Genomic DNA, 21,313 nt, shown 5'->3' on the forward strand with positions numbered 1-21,313 from the left:
CTGTATGATGTGTCTTTGGGGACCAGATAATGGACTGTGGGAGGCAGACTCTGAGAGGGGTCTCAGAGATTCCAGGTTCCATATATTCATGTTCTTGTTTAATTCCATTTTCCGAATGTGCTGGACTTACCTCTAAGAATTAGAATATGGCAGAAATGATGGGATATCATTTTAAAGGTTAGATTACAAATAGGCTTTGATCAGAGATGTTCTTTCTCTCTCAAGTTCTCTCTTCATTAAGCTCATCCTAGGGCCAGGTAGCTGCTGTATTATGAGGTAGCCCTTTAGAAAGTTCCATGTAGCACGGGAGAGAGGCCTGCCAAGAACTGCATAAATAAACATGGAAGCCATTTCCTATCTCCTTTCAATTAAGCCTTTAGATCAGACCATAGCCCCAGCCAATAGCTTGGATGCAACCTCTTGAGAGACCTTGAGTCAAAGGTACTCAGCTAAGCCACTCTTAGATGTCCATGATCCTGTGATATAATAAATGCTTGTTATTTTACATTGCTAAGTTTTTAGTTAATGTTTTATGCAGCAATAAATAACTAACACACAACCTTCATTAAGTAATACAAATGAACATCGTTAGTAGTAGGACTAATTAAAACCACATTCGATCTGATAGAATGCCACGTTGCCTCTGTGATATATCAAAAAAAAGATACATTCCTGAATTTTCACATGACAAAACATCAGACAAATTCAATAGAAGGGATAATCTGAAAAATAACTAGCCAGAAATTTTCAAGGTTGTTAGAGCTATGAAAGTCAAGAAAAGTCAAAGAATTTTTCCAGATTGAAAGAAAGTAAAGAGATCTGGCATTTAAATGTGGTATGTAATTTTGACCTTGAACATTCTATTATATAGGACACTGGAGACAATTGATGAAGCTTGAATAGAGTCTAAGGATTAGATTGTAGTAATGTATTAATGTTAATTTCCTGATTCAATTTGATTTGACTTGATTTATTTTTAACTATGCCCACAGCATGCAGAAGTTCCCAGGCCAGAGATCAAATCTGCACCACAACTGGCACCTGAGCCACAGCAGTGACAATGCCAGATCCTTAATCTACTAGGCCACTAGGGAACTCTTTAACTTCCTGATTTTAATAATTATATTTTGGTTGTTTGAGAAGAATACCTCTATTTGTAGAAAACAGCCAACATTCTTTCTCCAGTCACCTGGCAAAGACTATGCTCATGGGGCATACACAGAAACCAATGACAGTTTGCCTGTTTAGCCTATATTAATTGAGTTGTTCTATGTGGCCATGCCTGGCTCATATGATAGAACTATTAGCTTTATCATTTCTTTTTTTTTTTTTTTTTTTGGTCTGTCTTTTTAGGGCCGCATCCATAGCATATGGAGGTTTCCAGGCTAGGGGTCCAATTGGAGCTGTAGCCATTGGCCTACACCACAGCCACAGCAATGCCAGATTCTTAACCCACTGAGCGAGGCCAGGGATCGAACCCGCAACCTCATGGTTCCTAGTTGGATTCATTTCCTCTGCACCACGATGGGAACTCCATGATTTATCTTTTCTTGATTTGTCTTTCTATGTCACTTCTGTGGAAGCAAAGAAGTGTGAAGACTTACATATGTTTAAAAATAATAATAATGATGTAATAAATCAATATTCAGTATAGTCATAGTCTCCCTTACTTCCTTCTTGGAGTTGGACTATTAAGTAAGACCATGTAGAAAATACCGTTTGTTTAATAATCTACCAAAACCTCCACCATCAATTCCATCTAGGAATTTATCCAAAAACGTCATGTAAAAACAAAATTCAATTCATAAAAAAAAACACAGGGTAGTACTTGCTATGTACTATTTTATGAAGCTAATGTGTAATTCTCTTTAGGTGTATTCTGTTTTATTTAACTTTTTCTAAACATTTTTAAAGTCAGTGGGTAAGAGATACCCATTCATCAGATTTTGTTTTAAGCATGGAGTCCCATCCTCAAATTATAATATTTACACAATAATATAGCATTCATTTCAAAGTCTTAACAAACTCATCTGAGATTGAAAACTAAATTTTAAAGTTTCCCGCAAATTTTAGAAGCAGTAACTCTAGAAAAAGGATATAATTGATTGCAATTAATTTTGTTCTAAAGATCCTGAGAGTTATTCCTACTTTCTGATATACAGAAGTTAATTTTTTACAGAAAAAATAAAGATCAAATAGTAAATGATACCACACAGAGATATTCTAATAGTTAAATAAAACAGGGAATGCAAATCTCGATTAGGTCACCTGGCCCCTGACTGTTGCTCAGGAAATGATAGATCTTACCACACACTTTACTATGCACAATTGACATCTATAAAATATGTCTTAGGGACCTGGTTATGAATAATCCAATCAGCAGCCTCAAAATGGCTCAGCTCAGGCAGCAGTGGATAATACATGTATGAATATGGATTTAAAGATGTTAAACCTGTCAGCACGCTAGGAAAAGTAAATTAAACTGCATACTACTGAAGCATAATCATCAGATATTAAAGAGGGCACATTACTGTAATTCACTGTTACTCTAGTGATCTTAAAGAATTAAGACCGCATTCATAATGGCCAAATTTGTCTCCAAGGAGAAACTTTGAGTTGGAGAATATCTGGATCATTAAGAAATTTCCTTAGGTCAGAGTAAAAGCACTTTGTCTGTGAATATTACTTTCATGGCGCATTAGATGGAGCACAAGTTAGTAACAAAGTGACCTTTCTCTTAAACAGTTCATAGATTCACTAGAATTCTCTTCAACTTTCGGGAACTAAATATATTCCATAGTCTTGTAAGTCTTAAATATTGGTTTGAAATCTCTACCCACCCTGCTCACCACCACCCTCCCTTTGTAGAGTTATACTTTTTTATAATTTTCATATGAGTTCATTTTTAGTCTAGGTTTAATTGTTCATCATATTTTTGGATGTACAATCCATTATTACTAAATGGGTATTTGCTTGATAGATTCTTTTTTGACTTTTTGTATTACAAAATAAACTGTTTTACTATATGTATTTTTAAATTCTTTTATTAAAAATGAAATAGCAACATTCTCAATTACTGGAAAAGGAGAGTTATTTCCTTGAGAATACCTCAAACATGCATATGCAAAACCAACAGTGAGATTTGCCACAACAGCTATACTGTCCAGTTCACCATGGTAGCTTCTATCTGGTCTTGACTAACAGTTATTTTAATAGCCCAAGGAAAATGATACAGAGACAGGAATTGCCAGGAAGAGATGTGGGAAAAGAAAGTATAGAAAAGAATAATCATTGGACAAAGTAAGAAGGGTGTGCTTGGGAATGGACTTCAAGTGCTTCAGGGACATAAATGTGAGGTCTGGACGCACAGAAGGTTTTGGTTAACTTTAAGTTAAGGAGGTAAAGACTGAAACAATAAACACTGCAAATCTACCTTGGTCTCCTATTACTGGGAGTTTTGGATGTAAGCACATAGGTAGGATTCCCGGGGATGGCAAAGGTAGAGGGTGATAGCTATTTAATTTCTAATATTTAATTTGTAAGTGATGTTTATGCTTCTCAGTGTTTATTTGAAAAGGGCATACTGCGTAAATGTAGTCCAAGAACACCGGGGTGAACTCACAGCATTATGATATGGTTCCATTTTCAAAAGAAATACTCCTCCGTTAATACAAAAATAGTAAAAAGGGAGGGTGCATTGAAAAGCAGCTCAGGTATTTACTGAGGTATCTTGAATAACCCATGAGGAATTTTGGTAGTGGCACATGGCAAAACATTTTAAGGGATCTATTCTTCCATAGATCTTTTTGATAACTCTGAAAACTCATAGCAACACAGCAAAATATCTCACCCAGTAAAAGCTGGGACCACTTTGTTCTCTCACTCACCTACCCTTGGCCTGATTTTCCAGATTTATTTCTCTCTTCAGGCACTAGCTGCAACTCCTTATATAAGGGATCAGCTCTGCAGCCCTCTCCTTTACCCTAAATTGGCACAGTGTAAGACCTACTTGTTTATCCGGCAAGACCATTTTTTCTAATACTGTAGAGGATATGTATATTTGCTTTAAAGATACTGTTTCAGTAATAAAGAGTCACTAAAGGTCATAAATTAATGTAAATATTTCTAATTTACATGAAGTATGCACCAGGTTAAAGCATGTGTATATTGAACTTCATCGTCTTATTAAAAGCCATACTTTTCCTCAAAATACATTCATTTCCCCCCTCCCCCCGGAAAATCAAGACAGTTTTTTTTAAAAAGCTCTTCCCATTTTCAGGGACTACTTTCTAATAAGACATCTTCCCAATCGTACTTCTAAATCTCTAGCAATCATAGTCCTGAATAAAAGAGGCAGCTCAAAAAAAAAAAAAAATGTAGCAGAAACTGAATAAAAGATTTGCAGCCCCGAGTATGCACACAAAAATTTTAAATCGAAGTGAACTCTTCTGAGCTGATTTCTTAGGTCAAGGAGAGAATATGGTCTTTGAATGCCTGATAAGGTCACAGGCACAATTTCAAGCGCATTTATGGTAAATCCATGTGACAACTCCTACAGTCACTAACCTGCTTCTACCCTCAGGGTAGTCTGTGCAATCTTCTTTGCATGTCTGGGATGGATATAGGGGCAGCTGAAGCCCTATGAGAAATGTCAGACTTAGGAAATATTAACAACGGCTCACATACGTGAGTTTCAAGTTCAAACCCAGAAGTGATGAGGAGCTTTATCTTACAAATGTGCTGAAAACCAGAAGTTTCTATGAAATAAATTGAGGTATCAGCAGTGGTGCCTGAGAAATAAAAGTGATAACTCAAAATTGGTGTTAAAGCTGGAACCCTTAACTCACTGATCTTAAAGTACATATTGTAGGACTTTTGTAAATTTAGGTTATTGACCCATGAATTTAGATTATATTTAAATTATTAAGAATGGTCAAGCTACTATAGCCTAATAGTAAATTTATTCTAGTAATGACTTTATAATGATCTTTGCTCTCTAGTATGGAATAACTACTATGAGGGACTTAACAGCCACAAAGGGCACAGTATCTTTTTGCAGAATCTCTATAGAAAGCTGCAAAGGATGCAACACATCCCTTTCTGAACCACTTCCAGACTCAGATGCAATACATGCTTTGGATAATTTATTTTGAACCATGCATTACTATTTGGTATTTGGTGTGTACACTTACCTCCAGCACTAGGTAGGTATCTGAATTTGTAATAACCATCAATTTCAGCACAGAGTTATGCACATAAAATACAAAGGAATTCCATGAATTCAGGAGATGCAAAGATTGTAAAAGAGTGAAGAAAGAATATTATATAGCCTAGATATTTATGTATCTATTTGTACATTTAGAGTGGAGAGGAGGAAAATAAAAACTAAGTAGATAAAAAAAATCTGAGGGGTTTCTATGTGGCTTGATGAGTTAAGGATCCAGGAGTTTTCACTGCTGTAGCTCTGATCTCTGCTTTGGCCTGGGTTCAAATCCTGGCCTGGGAACTTCTGCATGCTGAGGGTGTGGCCAAAAAAAAAAAAAAAGTTGAAAAGCAAATGAAATTAGTTGTATCCTTCACAATGCAAGAATAGTCTTCTGGGTTACAAATGAGACATTTATGTCAGCCTGCAGAAAATAAATGTTGAAAAGAACTCGCAACATTTGACAGAATTTTGATTTGCCTACTCACCCACAGGAGACATTTCTGGAACACTAGCGATGTAAGGTCCATCCAAAAACTTTGGCTCATTATCGTTAATATCCTGCACTTTGATGATAAATTCTGATTCAGGCTCCAGGGGCTTCCTGGTTTCTATGTCCACAGCCTGAGCGCGAAGTGTGTAGAAAGGTTTTTCTTCTCTATCCAGGCTCCTTATTGCATGAATGTCCCCTGTAGTTTCATCAATTGTAAAAACGGTGCCAGCGCCATCTCCTGAGAGGGTGTATTTAACAGTGCCCTCTCCCTTATCTAAGTCAGAATGGAGCTTTAAGGAGAGGGAGAAAGAGGTGGGGGAAGAGGGAAGAAAGAAACACAATTAAAATGATGGTCCCATGTTAAAGACATACTTGCAGTATAATAAATCTTATTATTCTCTTTTTCCTTTTTCCTTTTTTTCACCGACTTTTTGATTATAAACATTTTACACACACAAAAACAATGCTGAAAAAACATATGATGGACATCTATATATACCTATATATCTCAGAGGTTCCTCTATTTACCTTTTAATCTTATAATACAGACTTTACTTATCACATAGATAGATCACATAGCTACCTTTCATTCATTCTCCTGTCAATCCATCTTATTTCTCCAAGCATTTCAGAGGTCAGAAGTACACCCCCAAATACATCAACATGCATAAATACAACTGTTTTGAATATTTGTACTTATTTTATGTACTTTAGGGGATAAATTTTTCATAAAAATGAAACTAAGTGTACTTATTTTTTTATTTTAAATGATCATTGTAATGAAAATAAATTTGCTTATATATATTAAATCATAAAACTTCCAAATATCCTGAAGATAGAATTTGATGATGGAAACCCAGTGAGAGATAAGATAAAGAAAACCTGGGAGTTCCTGTTGTGGCTCTGCGGAAATGAATCTGACTAGTATCCATGAGGACACAGGTTCAATCCCTAGCCTTGCTCAGCGGGTTAAGGATCTGGCATTAGCGTGAGGTGTGGTGAAGGTCACAGATGTGGCTCAGATCTGGCATTGCTGTGGCATAGGTCAGCAGCTATAGCTCTGATTCAACCCTTAGCCTGGGAACCTCCATTTGAGGTGGGTATGGCTTTAAAAATACAAAAAAAAAAAAAAAAAAAAAAAGAAGAAAGAAAGAAAAAAGATAAAGAAAACCTCGGAAAACATTGAGTCTTTTCCATTGAAAGGAGAGGAGAGTTTTGGTGTATCGGGAAGATTTCATATCGTGGGGTATCCCATTTTAAGACTTAATTCTCAATGAGTTATTCAATATTACTCACTTATTCTATCCAAAGGATGGGTAGAATAACTGATTTTCCTTTTTTCTGGGGGGGGACACACCTGTGGCATATGGAAATTTTGGGGCTCTTGGCCACAGTGGGAATTACTGATTATCTTTTACAATTCACAAACAAATGGCTAGCTCTATTTGAAATCTTATAAAAATAGAAAAGTTTTGAATTTCTCATAATTTCTTTTAAAATTCAATACATACGTACCTCATTATAACATGGCATAGAATAAGATACACATAAATATCATAGGGGAGGGGACAAAAAGAATATAAATTATCATTGTAATATTATAAATCAGTGTTTCTCAAAATAGAGTTCAAGAGTTAATATAAGACAGACATAGTCTTGGAGATCTATAAGTTGTTTAAGAATAAATACATATATGATATAAACATTTCATTATACATTATTCTCTAAAAATATACTATTACGTATATTTTATAAATAATATAGATTTATATTCTATCTAAATCATGAAGACTACATATTCTTATAAAAATATATATATTGTTTTTCATCCAGACAAAGATCTAAAATATTTTATACTATTCTCACTCATTTAGGTACAGACCATAGATTTCAATGTCCAAATTTTTATATTTAAAATTTCATTCCAGAAGTTCCCGTTGTGGCTCAGAGGGTTAAGAACATGAAACTGTCTCTCTGAGGATGTGGGTTTGGTTACTGGCCTTGCTCATTGGGTTAAGGAGCTGGCGTTGTCAAAAGCTGCGGCGTAGTTCACAGATGTAGTGGGGATCCAGTGTTGCCATGGCTGTTGCCTAGGCCGGCAGGTTCTCCACCCCTAGCCCAGGAACTTCCATGTGTGGCCGTTAAAAAAAAAAAAAGCTCATTCCTGTCAACAGATCAGTCAAAGGAAAAATGTTAAACTTTTAGAATATCCATAGCCATTTGGGCTGTGCTTTAAAATTTTCATACAAACATAGCTCTCTCACAAAATTTTGTGGCTAAGGATGAGTTCTCTTTTTCTCAATGTTTCAACACTGCTGGAAAGCTTTGAAAATATTTTAAATTATATACATATCCTTTGCAAATAGGATTTCTGCGCATTAGTATTAGTAATATTAAAATACAAAAACATAAACTCAACCGTGATTACATCTTTGCTCTTAAACTCAACATTCTGCTTTAGGTTTAGTAAAAGAAGATCATCCTTTAATAAGTTATTGAAATGGATTTATTCATTTTGCAAATTTGTATTTACTTCAAATTGCTATGAAAGTATGGTTGCATAAGAGCATAAGCAAATAATTTATACTGGGTAAATTATATAATTTAAAAAAACCATAAAGGTCATCAGGTTTTGATTTTTCATTAAAAGTTTCTGTATATTTTACTCAAGTCTAAGGAAAATTGCTATGAATGACAGGAAGACGTTTTTTCCTCCTAATTTTTTATAAACTGCTAGGAAGCTTAGGAAGTTTCAAGTGTAAAATCATGCTGTAGAGAAATGTTCTTTGAACTTAGGAATTTCAAATTACAAATTTCATCTACACTATTAAAGATATTCAACACAGTGGGCATTGCTTTTGCTTTCAAATTATCTAAAGATATGAGACAGGCAAAGACCCAATGCAAAAGCTATGACTTTATAAACTGGATCCATTTTGCCAAAGGCTCCAAAGAATATGTGGTAATACTGTGGGAAGTAAGTGAAAATTCTAAGTAGATTTTTTACAATGTGATCCAAGTGTAGTTACCGAAAAAAGATCTTCATTTAGCTAAAATTAGAACTGCTTCCTTCTCAAACTGACATTAGAATAAAAACACAAATGTGTTTTCAGCTGTATCAAAGATCCAAATTAAATTCTGTTGCTGCTACTCCATACACTTCTACCTTTCCCTTCCAATTTAAAATTAGATTTTACAGAGATTAAAGCTTCAGAAGATATATGTGAAAATGTTAAAATGTGAACTGAAAATGAGGTTGATGAATGTAAAATTCTTAAGAGGATTAGAATGGTTATAGCGGTTCATTGCATGATAAGACCTTAAAAAAAGATCACTTGTAACATCCAGCATTGACAGGCAATGTTTAAAATTAGATATTTGGTATTGATTAAATCCAGCACATGGGTGACTAGACAAAAGTAAACGTATTTTTCCAATGTCAATTCTAACATTAAATAAATGATGCTGGCCTGATATTGGGTATTAGAATTTTCTTTGGATATCATATAAAACAATCTGAACTGGGAATACTATAAATGAACATCATCCTCTTACATAGAGTAAACTTCCTTTGTCATTTTATGCACTTTTTATTATATGTATACACACATATATTCATATGTAAATATATACATATCTGAAAGGGCATACTATATGAATATGTTTATATATGTTTTATATGTATATATAATATTCTTTGATTATAAATACATATACTCCTGATATAAAAAGAGAAATGAGTCAATGTTTTCTATAACAATATACTGTAATCATTTTCAATGTAATTCTAAATTCTTCAGAATTATTTTTTAATGACTGTATTACATTCGGTCAAGGAAGCTGAATGATTCAATGAGTTTCCCTTATCTTTTCATAAATGATGCAATGAATATGTGTGTGTTTTCCTGTTTAATTCCTTAATAAACAGGTAAATATATATAAAAAGAATAATTATCATTACCAGAAATATAATTATTTTTATGAATCAAGAGATTTTGAATCTTGAATGATTCCAGAACTTGATTTCCATAGATGAAATCTGTTTCTTAAATGTTTCAGCAGTGCAACTCAGGCTTCGCTTGAATTGAGAAGCTACTTCTTAGTGTCATTTGCATTTTGAAAGTGAAAGATTATGGAAGAAGGAATCACCTCTTGAGCTTTAACTTTGGGTTGTGTTAACTATGAACAATCACGTGATGCCTTTTTACACAGGAGCCTTAAACTGCATGTACAGCAAGCTAATAATCCCACAAGGATAAAATTATTTCCTTCTTTAGAGCCATTAAAAAATAGCAGCAAGAAATGTTTCTTATTCCAATTACTTTTTTAAAAAAGCTGTTTCTGAGTAGGTGCTGACTGTATTTACTGACTGAGTTAGCCAACTCCAATAATATCATCTTTTAGTATCGATACTTAAAATAAAATTTCTCCCAGAAACAGAGTTCCATAAATGGTGAACATAGAAATATGCACTGTCCAGGCACTTGTTTTGTGGAAGTGGTGTTGTTATTTTCTGATATTTTCCAAGTCATCTCAGATGGAGCGTGAAAATGAGATGCCAAGAGAGTCTTAAAAAAGATACTGAGGACTAGCTTCAGAGTGTAAGCAAATCTGAATTTCAGTGCCTAAAAGTTTTGAGAAAGCTAATTTAAAGTTAAGTGTTTACTAGCATCTTTTTGATTATATTTTAGAAATGGCTACAGAAAAAAAAGAAATTTATTCTTATTTTCTCTGGGTTGAAAAGTGCACATAAAATGGAAAATGTTTTATATCCCTATATCCAACAGTGATTTTATTTCCATTTGCTATTTGTCAGGATAAGGGCTGGTTACCAGGCATGAGGAAGATATGAAATGTGTTGGGAGGAAAAAAATGTATGATTTTGAAAAGTTTTGCTGGAAAAATCAAAAAATTATATTCAACAAATATTTGATTTGGTGTATGTAGCTACAAATTACTTATATTAATTGTGTGTCTATAGGTACTATGGTACACCACATACTATTGTATAACCTGCTTTTTAGATGGATTATATTATAAACAATTTGCTGTATCAGTAAGTATGAGTTTATTATGCCTAAGTTAATCACAAGTATTTTAATCAAAGTATTACATTGAAATAGCTAAAATCAAAGTATGGCAGAGCTAGAAATGCCCAATTTTGCCCTCCTTTTCTCAGCCTCATTCACTAGGGAAATCACTTTTTTAACTCTTTCTGTTGGATGCTTATAAAAACCACATAAGCAGGTGTTTGCTAAATGAATGACTGTTGTAACAGTATCTCTGTATCAGTTTAAATAATGGTTGTTGACTTGTCTCTCTTTCTTCAATACAGTTGTAATAGCTATTATTTTACTTGTTATGAATGAAGCATTAGTCTGAATAGTTTATGTATACCTGTTTCTGAATTCAGTTCAATCATAGTACATAACTGTATTAAATCTTTATAGTCCCCCTTAAAACTCCTTCCCTTTCTCACACCCAAGTTTGTTGTGTGTATTACACAGAATTAGGACTAGATGTGTCAATTTGGTCTCTTTTTAAAGGTAAGCTACAGTGGTTAATTGTATGTATTAGCTAAACTGGGCCACAGGATGCCCAGACATTTGATCAAAGACTATTTTGGTGTATCAGTAAGAATATTCCTGGATTAGAATAATATTTGAAATAAGAGACTGAGTAAAGCAGATTGTTGTCCCTTAGGTCGTGGGCCTTACCCAATTACTTGAAGACCTGAATAGAACAAAAAAGCTGACCCTTCCATGAATAAGGGGGAACTCCTCCTGCCTGAAGGCCTTCAAGTAGGAACACTGGTTCTTATCCTCCCTCCAGATTTGAACTAAAACCCCAGTTCTTCTGAATCAAGCCTGTTGGCCTTTGCAATAGAACGGTACTATCAGCTCTCCTGGGTCTCCAGCTTGCTGACTGCAAATCTTGGAACTTATCAGTCTGCATAATTGTACAAGCCAATTCCTGATAACAAATAAATGTATATCCTATGGGCTGTTTTTCTGGAGAATCCTGATTAATACATAGTCTTCTAAGATTTGTCCATCAGTTGATGTTAAAACATAAGATAAATGAAACAAAACACTCATACTCTTTTAATAATTATTCGAATGTAATAATTATAATAATGTGCGTATTTTTGTTCCAAATAACATACAATGCTTATATGATTACTATATTTTCATTTTGCATATGCAGTTTTCTTGAGATATCTTTTTTTTTCTATTATTTGCTTTTTTCTTATCTTTAAGCTCACCCCATTTCTCAGGACCAACATCAAATCTCTTCTTCACAACACATGGTCAGGCCACCTCTTTCTTTTTACTGTAAACTATAACTTTTGAATGATTTTCAACCTGGAATTTTTCCTTATTTTTCTCCTGGACTGAAAGACTATTTCTTGGATTTTATATCTTCTTCTACATTAGTTTTACTAATTTGTTCGCTGCCACCAATCTCCCATAACTTTTTTTTTTTTCCAAATTTATGGCTGTACCTGCAGCATATGGAAGTCCCCAGGGCCAGGGATCAAATTGGAGTTGCAACTGTGACCTACACCACAGCCGCAGCAATACAGGATCCGTAACCTACTGCACCAAGCTGGGGACGGAACCCACATCTCCACAGTGACCCAAACCACTGCAATCAGATTCTTAACCCACTGTGCCATAGCAGGAATTCCACAGGTTGAATTTATTGAATATAGTTTTGTGCTAGGACGAATAGAAAGATAATTAATCCCTCCTTTTAATTTCAGATAGTTGGTTGGGGACATTCTGACCACAATTGGATTTTACCACCGCCTTAATTCTTTCCAGATACTCTACAGAATTTGTTTTTAAAAAGTTTCTTTACTGTTTATATTCTGTTCATTTATGTCTAGATTCCATGCATTATAATGCAGGTGGGAGGAATTCTATATACAGATTCCCAGTTAATCTCTGTGTTTTACCCTGAATGTCCTTCTCCTTTTCTCTTAATCATTGGCATTTTTGAGTCTTTTTCAGAATTATCTCTCCTGAGGTGGAGCTCTCTCAAAATAAATGCTTGTAAGTGGCTTCTTTGAACCTATCTGACCAACCACCAATTCTTCACCCACTTATCAATTATAGAAATTGGCTACACTCTCTGATGCCCTCCACACCATCTCAATCAGAACTATACCCATCATCATCCAATAACAAGCCGTATTTAATTTTCTCTTCTTATCTCCCCAGATACTTTTTAGTTTATTTTTAATTTTTTTGAACATAGATCCAAACAAACTTCAGTAATTCAGGATTTTTTGTTTTTATTTTCTAAGTTTAAAAGAATCACACATATTAATATTAATTATTTTCTTGTCATTATCTATTTTAATTTAATTTTTATTTTATATTGGAGTATAGTTGATTTACAATGTTGTTTTTGTTTCAGGTGCACAGCAAAGTTATTCAATTATACATGTACATATATCCATTCTTTTCTTTTTTCTTTTTAGGGTGCACCCATGGCATATGTAAGTTCCCAGGCTAGGGGTCCCATTGGAGGTGCAGCTGCCAGTAATGCATATCTCAGCTGCATCTGTGACCTATGCAGCAGCTTGCAGCAATGCCAGATCCTTAACCCACTGATCGAGGTCAAGGTTTGAACCTACATCCTCATGGATACTAGTCAGGTTCTTAACCTCCTGAGCCACAAAGGGAACTCCCACATATTCATTCTTTTTCAGATTCTTTTCCCATCCAGGTTATTACAGAATATTGAGTAGAGTTCCCTGTGCTATACAGTAGGTCTCTGTTGAGGATCTATTTTATATACAGTAGTGTTTATATGTTTATCTCAAACTCCTACTTTATTCATCTACTACAACTTTTCCCTTTGGTAAAAATAAGTTTGTTTTTGAAGTCTGTGAATCTATTTCTGTTTCGTAAAGAAGTACGTTTGCATCATTTTTAAAATTCTACATATAAGTGATATATGATATGTGTCTTTCTCTGTCAGACTTAATTCACTTAGTACAAAAATATCTAGTCCATTCATGTTGCTGCAAATGGCATTATTTCATTTTTTATGGCTGGGTAATATTCCATTGTATATAGGTACCACATCTTTATCCATTCCTCTGTTGATGGACATTCAGGCTGTTTCCATGTCTTGGGCATTGTAAATAGTGCTGCAATGAACATTGTGACACATGTATCTTTTCAAATTATGATTTCTCTGGATATATGCCCAGGAGTGGGAATCCTAGATCATATGATAGTTCTATATTTAGTTTTTTAAAGAACCTCTATACTGTTCTCCATAGTGTCTGCACCAATTTGCATTCCCACCAACGGTGTAGAGGGGCTCCCTTTTCTCTGCTTCCTCTCCAGCAGTTGGACTTTTTTTGTGATGGCTGTATTGACGGGTGTGAGGTGAGTAATTACTGGAGTTTTGATTTGCATTTCTCTAATAATTAGTGATGTTGAGCATCTTTTCATGTTCTTTTTGGCCATCTGTCTTCTTTGGAGAAATGTCTATTTAGATCTTCTCACCACTATCTTTTTTAGAGAACTATGCCTCCATTCTTAATTTATCTACCACAACAAGAAACTTCCTTATGTGTTCCTAAATTTTCAAATTCTATCTTAGAATACTGTTTATTCAGTTTTTAAATACATATCAGCAAATGTGGTAGCACAACAGTATTCCCTACTTAATGTTGAGATCTTTGTAGCACAAATTACAGATGTATTCTCTATTCTATAAAGACATTCAGTCTAAGGGGAAGTTTCCTTGTGCACAATGTGCCTCAGTAAATTTTGGTGTAATAACAGCCTCTAAGTGGTACTACGTATTTCTGGTTTTAAAATCCATGATTATGATGGCTGTAGAATGGTTTAGTATTATGGTGCAGCAGTTAGTGTGTTAGATAGAAAGTAATATTATAATTTTGTTTATATACAGGATTCATTCAAATGAACTGGCTAAAATGAGTATGAGTATTTTATGTGAGTTTCTTTGGCCAAAATCATTTTATTATGTGCAAAACAAACTACTTTTGCAACGTTCTCCTTGGTGAACATAAAATACTCAGTGTGTCCTCTTTTGTAGTTGTGTAGTTCTCAGGAACATCACAGTGGCCATTGCTTCAGCTACACAGTGATTAGATCATGTTTAAGACATTGTTTATTGACAAGAGTAGACCAGAAACAAAAATGGTCTATATCTTGACCTGATTAGCATCAAAATGCAAAAAATTTCTCTCTTTCAGAAGCCACTGCATGCCCAAGAATCTTTGATATTCTCTTCCATTTTGCTCCCTGAGGGGAGTCATTTGTTCTGCCTAGCTTGATTGTTGTCATTTGAGCAAGAGGAATATCACTTTACAAGGCTGGGCATTCCCTTTAACAGCCAGATTGAGTGAAGAGCTCCCCATGCCTGGGTTACAGACCCAAAGCTATTTATCATCTGGAAATATTTTATCTTCAGTTTAAGAGAGTAGAAATTCATTAAAAAATGGCCCACACCTCCTCTGAGGTAGCCAAGGAAGAGCAAAGAAGAACAAAGACTCTTTGCAATGCTTGGGAGCAACAAAAGCTGATGTGCTTGGATATACTATACAACCCATCAAAGAAAAAAAAAAATACTATGCACCCAGTGTTTTCTTTCATCTTGCTGTTTCTCCTGGAATATTGCATGTGTGGTTCCATGTGACGAGCATCCCAACCATGCGTACTGTCATATTTTACAACTTTAGCACACCCGGATTACATTATATCATCTCAGAGTGTCGCAATGTATTAATAGGTACTTCTATAAAAGTCTGAGGTCATTGGCATGGTGCCTGGATTTGGGAGGAAAAATATGGGAGGAGAGGTTAAAATAATTTCTTTCCTACATTTCCAAAGCTGTAAAACATTTTTCACAAAGCCAGGTTTTAGGTAACAAAACATTCCTAGGCAATAAACTAGTCTTATCAAATTGTCAGTAACAGAATATCTATTTGGGATAAATGTGAATTTTATATATGATTTCAAATGTGGTTATTTTTCAGAATACTAGGTAAATGTGTATGAATTATTCTAGATTTAAAATAAATGCCAAGAATAATGCAAAAAGTAATTCCAATAATAATGGATTATTAATAATCACGATATACTATTATAGCTACGTATCATTTATTAATTTATTATGTTACTTGTTTTTATGATTGGCACTTACTGAATATCAGGCATTGTGTTACACATTTTATAAGCTTTATTAATTCTCAAAATAATCAATAATATTCTAACATTATCAATCTAAGAGATAAAAATTTTAAACTAAACTCTAATAGCTCGCTCAACTTGTAAAATTAATTTTCAGAAGCTGTATGTTCCATCCTAACTTCTTAGTATATGCATTTAATAACTCTAATAAAGCAGAGAGACCAAAACTTAACTCTAATATAAAATATGAAATTATCTAAAATCCAATATCATGAGCTCAAACATTTGAAATTAGAGTGCCAAGCACATTAGTTCTTTCCTGAATGTTATCATGGAAGTAAATAAATTCCCTTGGGCTTCAGAATCCACATATGTAAAATATGGATTCTAATATTAATATCATAGAATTTGGAGACCATGGTAGGAATTTAACTTATAATGTCCATTTCCCTTCATTTATCACCAGTTTGAATCCAGATGAGCTCAGGATAGCAATATTTGTTTCCACTTATATTAATTTATATTCATAGATGCAAGAAAACTAATTGGATCCACAATAATGATAGAAAACCCTTTTAAGCTTATATTTCCTGCTAGACAATTTTCTAGTGGCTTTATATGTCTAAAACCACTTTAATACTCAGAACAACCCTATGTGCAAAGCCCTACGATTATCATTCTCAGCTGGAAGATACAGAAATTGAGGCACAGAGAGGCAAAGTTGGCTCCAGACACTCATGTAGAAAGATACAAAGCTGAGATCCCAATCAGATAGTCTAACCCCATGAGACAAGCATTTAAATCAAAGCAGATCTCTTTTAATTTGGGTCCTTAACTTTCGAAACTGGGTTTCTTTTTAAAAGATGCAGGCACACACACACACACACACACGCACGCAAATGTACACACACATTTCCTCATTGGTCAGATAATTAGCGTAGCCACAGATGCAAGCTACCAACTATTAGTTTTGTGATTATGAATGGATTTACAAGAATGGTTTCATTCAAAAATCTTTGGACTGCCCATTAGCGGTCACACCAGGCACTAGAACAGAGAATGTAACTTAGTATTTGCTCTCAAGGACATAGGAGTTCAGAGTCCAGTAGGGAACAGAATGGGTCATAACAAAGACATTCATTCAAAACACCGTTTCTTAGTATAGTTTTGTGCCTCTCAAATCACCATTTTCTATAGGAATTTTTTTTTTTTTTTTTTTTTTTTTGTCTTTTGTCTTTTTTGTTGTTGTTGTTGCTATTTCTTGGGCCGCTCCCGCGGCATATGGAGGTTCCCAGGCTAGGGGTTGAATCGGAGCTGTAGCCACCGGCCTAGCCAGAGCCACAGCAACGCGGGATCCGAGCCGCGTCTGCAACCTACACCACAGCTCACGGCAACGCCGGATCCTTAACCCACTGAGCATAGGGCAGGGATCGAACCCGCAACCTCATGGTTCCTAGTCGGATTCGTTAACCACTGTGCCACGACGGGAACTCCCTATAGGAATTTTTGATAAGCATTACCAAAATATTGTATAATTAAAATCATGTTATATTTGTGCTTATTAAAATACAAAGTGATATCGTATGCATAGTTAGAAATTATCTCAATAATATACTGTGTCAGTTATAAATTTGGGACAATTAATAGTTAACTAGAAAAAGGTGAACAATGTCTATGCTGCAGAGACTATAGTTTACTTTTATATCAATGAAATATTTCAATGAAAATTATGATTCCTAAGGTTCTGTACATTTTCTACCATAATTTGCTTTGAAATATATTAAAATCCATTATGTTAAAGACGTAATGGAGTAACCCCATTTAATTAGAGAAATAGTCATTATCCGGTATAGTTTCTTCATCCTAATGAACTAATAACCACACAAACAGGCTTGTGCATGTGTATAAAGATGTTCAGACATGTGTGTAAAGGGATGTGAGAGGAAAAAGAGAGGAAGAGATAGTACTTATATGTGTTTTCATGTGTTCACACATGAACATTTTTGCAAGATGAATAAAGGCCAAGTGGATAGACATACTATAAAACAATGCTATAAGAACACAATCTGAAATTACATTATCTGCTTTTTTTTCAAGGGTTTTTTGAAGGTGACCCATTTTCTGTAGCATGTGTTACTGTGGGGATTGCTTTATGTGTTAAAGCACAAAGCCACCTCCCTGAAGTCTTTTATTTCCTTTCCTCGCTTTACAGTAACTACATTAAATGGATTTTGAAAGTATAATATCACAAACGTGGAAAAAATAAATCCAAGTACTTAAATGGTTGCTTTCTTTGTATCATGAGTCAAGCCGTTTTATGTCAAATTTACTGTTAAGAATTAATCTCTCTCAGCCTTATATTCTATAACAGTGTCATAAATATTATCTTATTTACATGGTAATCTATACATCAAATATTATTTTTCCCCCAAAGTTTAAAACTGAGTAATCTGAATGCTAAATTTCAATTTGCTAAAGAGAAATATAAACAGTAACTATTCTGTAAGAAATGCAGTTAAATTACATCTTCTTTCTAAGTACAGGTTAGCCATGTTTATTTAAAAGCTCTCATTATAAACACATTAAGGAAAGAATCGTTCTCAGGGTTCACTTATTTCCCACTAGGGCTAATAAGACTCCCTAGAAACCTCCAAAGAGATAATAGTTCCACTTTGACTTCAAATGTTTGACTTCAACATTAAAAGGAAAAAGGAAAGAATTAAAAAAAAAATGAATACAGTTTTCACAAATGTTAGAACCTCAATTTTGACTATTAACAAATACATAGTATTGAATGTCTGTGTGAAATAAATTGATTGCAGGATATTGCTTTTTTAAAGGTCAAAGTTTTTTTAAAAAACAAAGAATTCAGGATTATAAAAGCAGATGCTCAGTGTGACATTGATCGAGACCTTAAACGATGAATAGATCTCTCAAAGTTTGATTGCTTTTCAAAAGAAACTGAATTGTTTTGTTATTAAAATTTCCTAATAATTCATGGGATCCATGGAATCATGTGTGTATATGTTTGTTTGTAGCACATTCCCCTAAAATTGACAAATGAGTATTATAGACTGTATATTTGCATTATTTCCAAGATTAAAACAAAATAGTTAACTGATCTCCTTTCTTTGCTTGTTACAATACTTTCCTCTTCACATATCAATTATTGATGATTAAGGTAAGTTTTAGAATTTCTGTGACTAACTAGGGTCTTGTTATACTTCATTGTATTATTTTAGATCAAAAAACTTGTGCATACTCCATATAGAATTGAATCCAAACCAAGCCTTTGCTTTCAATTAGATTTGAACTCCGACATATATGATGTGATAAGTAGGATTCCACTAAATTGCCCAAGATTTCTCTCCCTTTGTTGTCCATGCCCGGCAAAATCCCCAAGATGGGGAAACTATGGATTTAACCCTTAAAGTTACTTTATATTGGAGAGCCTGATCCCATCACATGCAATCTTTGAAAGCAGAAAGGTTTTTTTTTTTTCTAGGTGTAGAAAAAGAAAGTCAGAGACACATGCTTCAGCTGGCTTGGAGGAAAACAAACACTCATGTTGAAAATTGCTAATACAGAAGGGAGTTAAAGGCAGTCCCTACATCACTGTCAGCAGTAGCAAGGGGGTCTCAGTTCTGCAGTAGCATGGAAATAAATTCTTCCCACAGTCTAAATGAGCTTGAAAGCTGATTTTTTCCCCCAGCACATCAAGAGAAAATCACAGTTCTGCTGACACCTTGATTTCAATCTTTTAAGACCCTAAGCAGAGAACCCAGTTACACTGTGCTGGATTTCACCCTGCCGAACTGTGCATTAATAAACAGGAGTTGTCTAAAGATGCTAATTGTGCGGGAATTGGTTATGCAGCAAGAGAAAACTAGTACAAATAGGTAATTACAAAAATCAAATACTGGAGTTCCTGTTGTGGCTCAGTGGTAACAAACCTGACTAGTATCCATGAAGGATGCAGGTTCAATCCCTGGCCTCGCTCAGCAGGTTAAGGATCCCGTGTTGCCGAGAGCTGTGGTGTAGGTCGCAGGCTTGGACCTGGCTTTGCTGTGGTTGTGGAATAGGCCATCAGCTCTAGCTCTGATTTGACCCCTAGCTTGGGACTTCCCTATGCCCCTGGTGTGGCTCTAAAAAGAAGAAAAAATAAAATAAAATATTAGTGTTACTTAATTTGCAAAAAAATATGTCATGACTTTTGATTAAAGAGACAATTTTGATTTATTAGTTATGTGCTCCAATTTTCTAACACATTCTTTAATTTTCCCTACCAGTATAATTACTATTTCTAGTAAACATGCCAGCTCCTTCCTTTGTAGAAGTGATCCTGCACCAATCTACTGGGTGAATTTAAGAATGTTGTAAATCTGCATTTTGTCCCTTTGGCCATTCTGTGGGCCACCAGCTCAGGTCTGACCAAAGTTAGTAAGTATGCCTTTCCAGTGAAGAAGTCTTTGCTTGATTATTAAGATAGTTCCCACCTCACCCTGAGGTTAGGCACCTGGAGAACACGTTAGAGGCACCTCGAAAATAGAAGGAAATAGAGTCTACATACAAAGGCGGACTGAAATAGAGAAACAAGGAAAGGAGAGCGGAGGTCATTCTGACAACATTATGTCAATTCCAGTAATCATTCCAAATTTTTCATATGGACTGAACCCATAAATCTCCTAATGTGAATTTGGTTTTGCCAGTCATTTAAAAAAAATGTATAATTTACCCCAGAACAGAACAACCCACTTTCTTTTTCCATGCAATAAGTACTTATTGAACACTGAATTTACTCCAGTGCCATAAATGTTGGAACAGATCCACCACTAAGTCCCCAAAGATCAACATGGGCAAAGGATCTCTTGTCCTACATCAAAATCAGTAATAAAAAGTGCAGCAGATATCCCTACTGCTTGCTAATTTTTTTCATCCTTTACACGACTTAACTGTTTTTTTGTATGAGGTCAGAGTAAATGTCTGCTGGTCTTAACTGTGGAAGAGGGAAAGTAGGCAGTTGAAGTGCTGTGTGGTAAGCTCAGCCTTGAGGGCAGAGCTGTCATCGTGTACATCAGTGTGTGACATGGCAGGAAATGCAGTCTCATTACGTACAGACACTCCCATGAGGGCAAAGGTCTCTGCTCCTGCCATTCAAAGAATGACTGTTAATTAACTTTAAGCAAATGCTTAGATTCATTAATTATATCATGGTCTTACCAGTATGCTCTAAGCATTTATTTTTAGTATGGAATTTCTTTAAAGTTTAGCAGCTACAGCAGGATGCAGAATATATGTTGAATGAGGCAGGGTTGGGGTGCACAGTTTCTTCCCAGTCCCCTTCCCCAATTCAGAATCACAGGTACCACCCTGGAAAACATAACAATGCACAGAGAACTTTTGACATTATTGCTTGAATCTTTATGGTACCAC

At 34.8% G+C, this 21,313-nt stretch overlaps 1 protein-coding gene across 5 annotated transcripts in view; it reads right to left on the minus strand.

Annotated features, from left to right (window-relative positions):
• CDH12 (cadherin 12) overlaps positions 1-21,313 on the minus strand; it is a 989,731-nt gene that overhangs the window by 199,150 nt on the left and 769,268 nt on the right. For all 5 annotated transcript variants that reach the window (XM_021077038.1, XM_021077037.1, XM_021077036.1 and 2 more), the window contains one exon: positions 5,692-5,986. In XM_021077038.1, coding sequence (XP_020932697.1) covers positions 5,692-5,986 — 295 coding nt within the window. The remainder of the gene's footprint in view (positions 1-5,691; positions 5,987-21,313) is intronic.

This window comes from Sus scrofa, chromosome 16 (genome assembly GCF_000003025.6).
Source record: "Sus scrofa isolate TJ Tabasco breed Duroc chromosome 16, Sscrofa11.1, whole genome shotgun sequence".
Classification (NCBI taxonomy): domain Eukaryota; kingdom Metazoa; phylum Chordata; class Mammalia; order Artiodactyla; family Suidae; genus Sus; species Sus scrofa.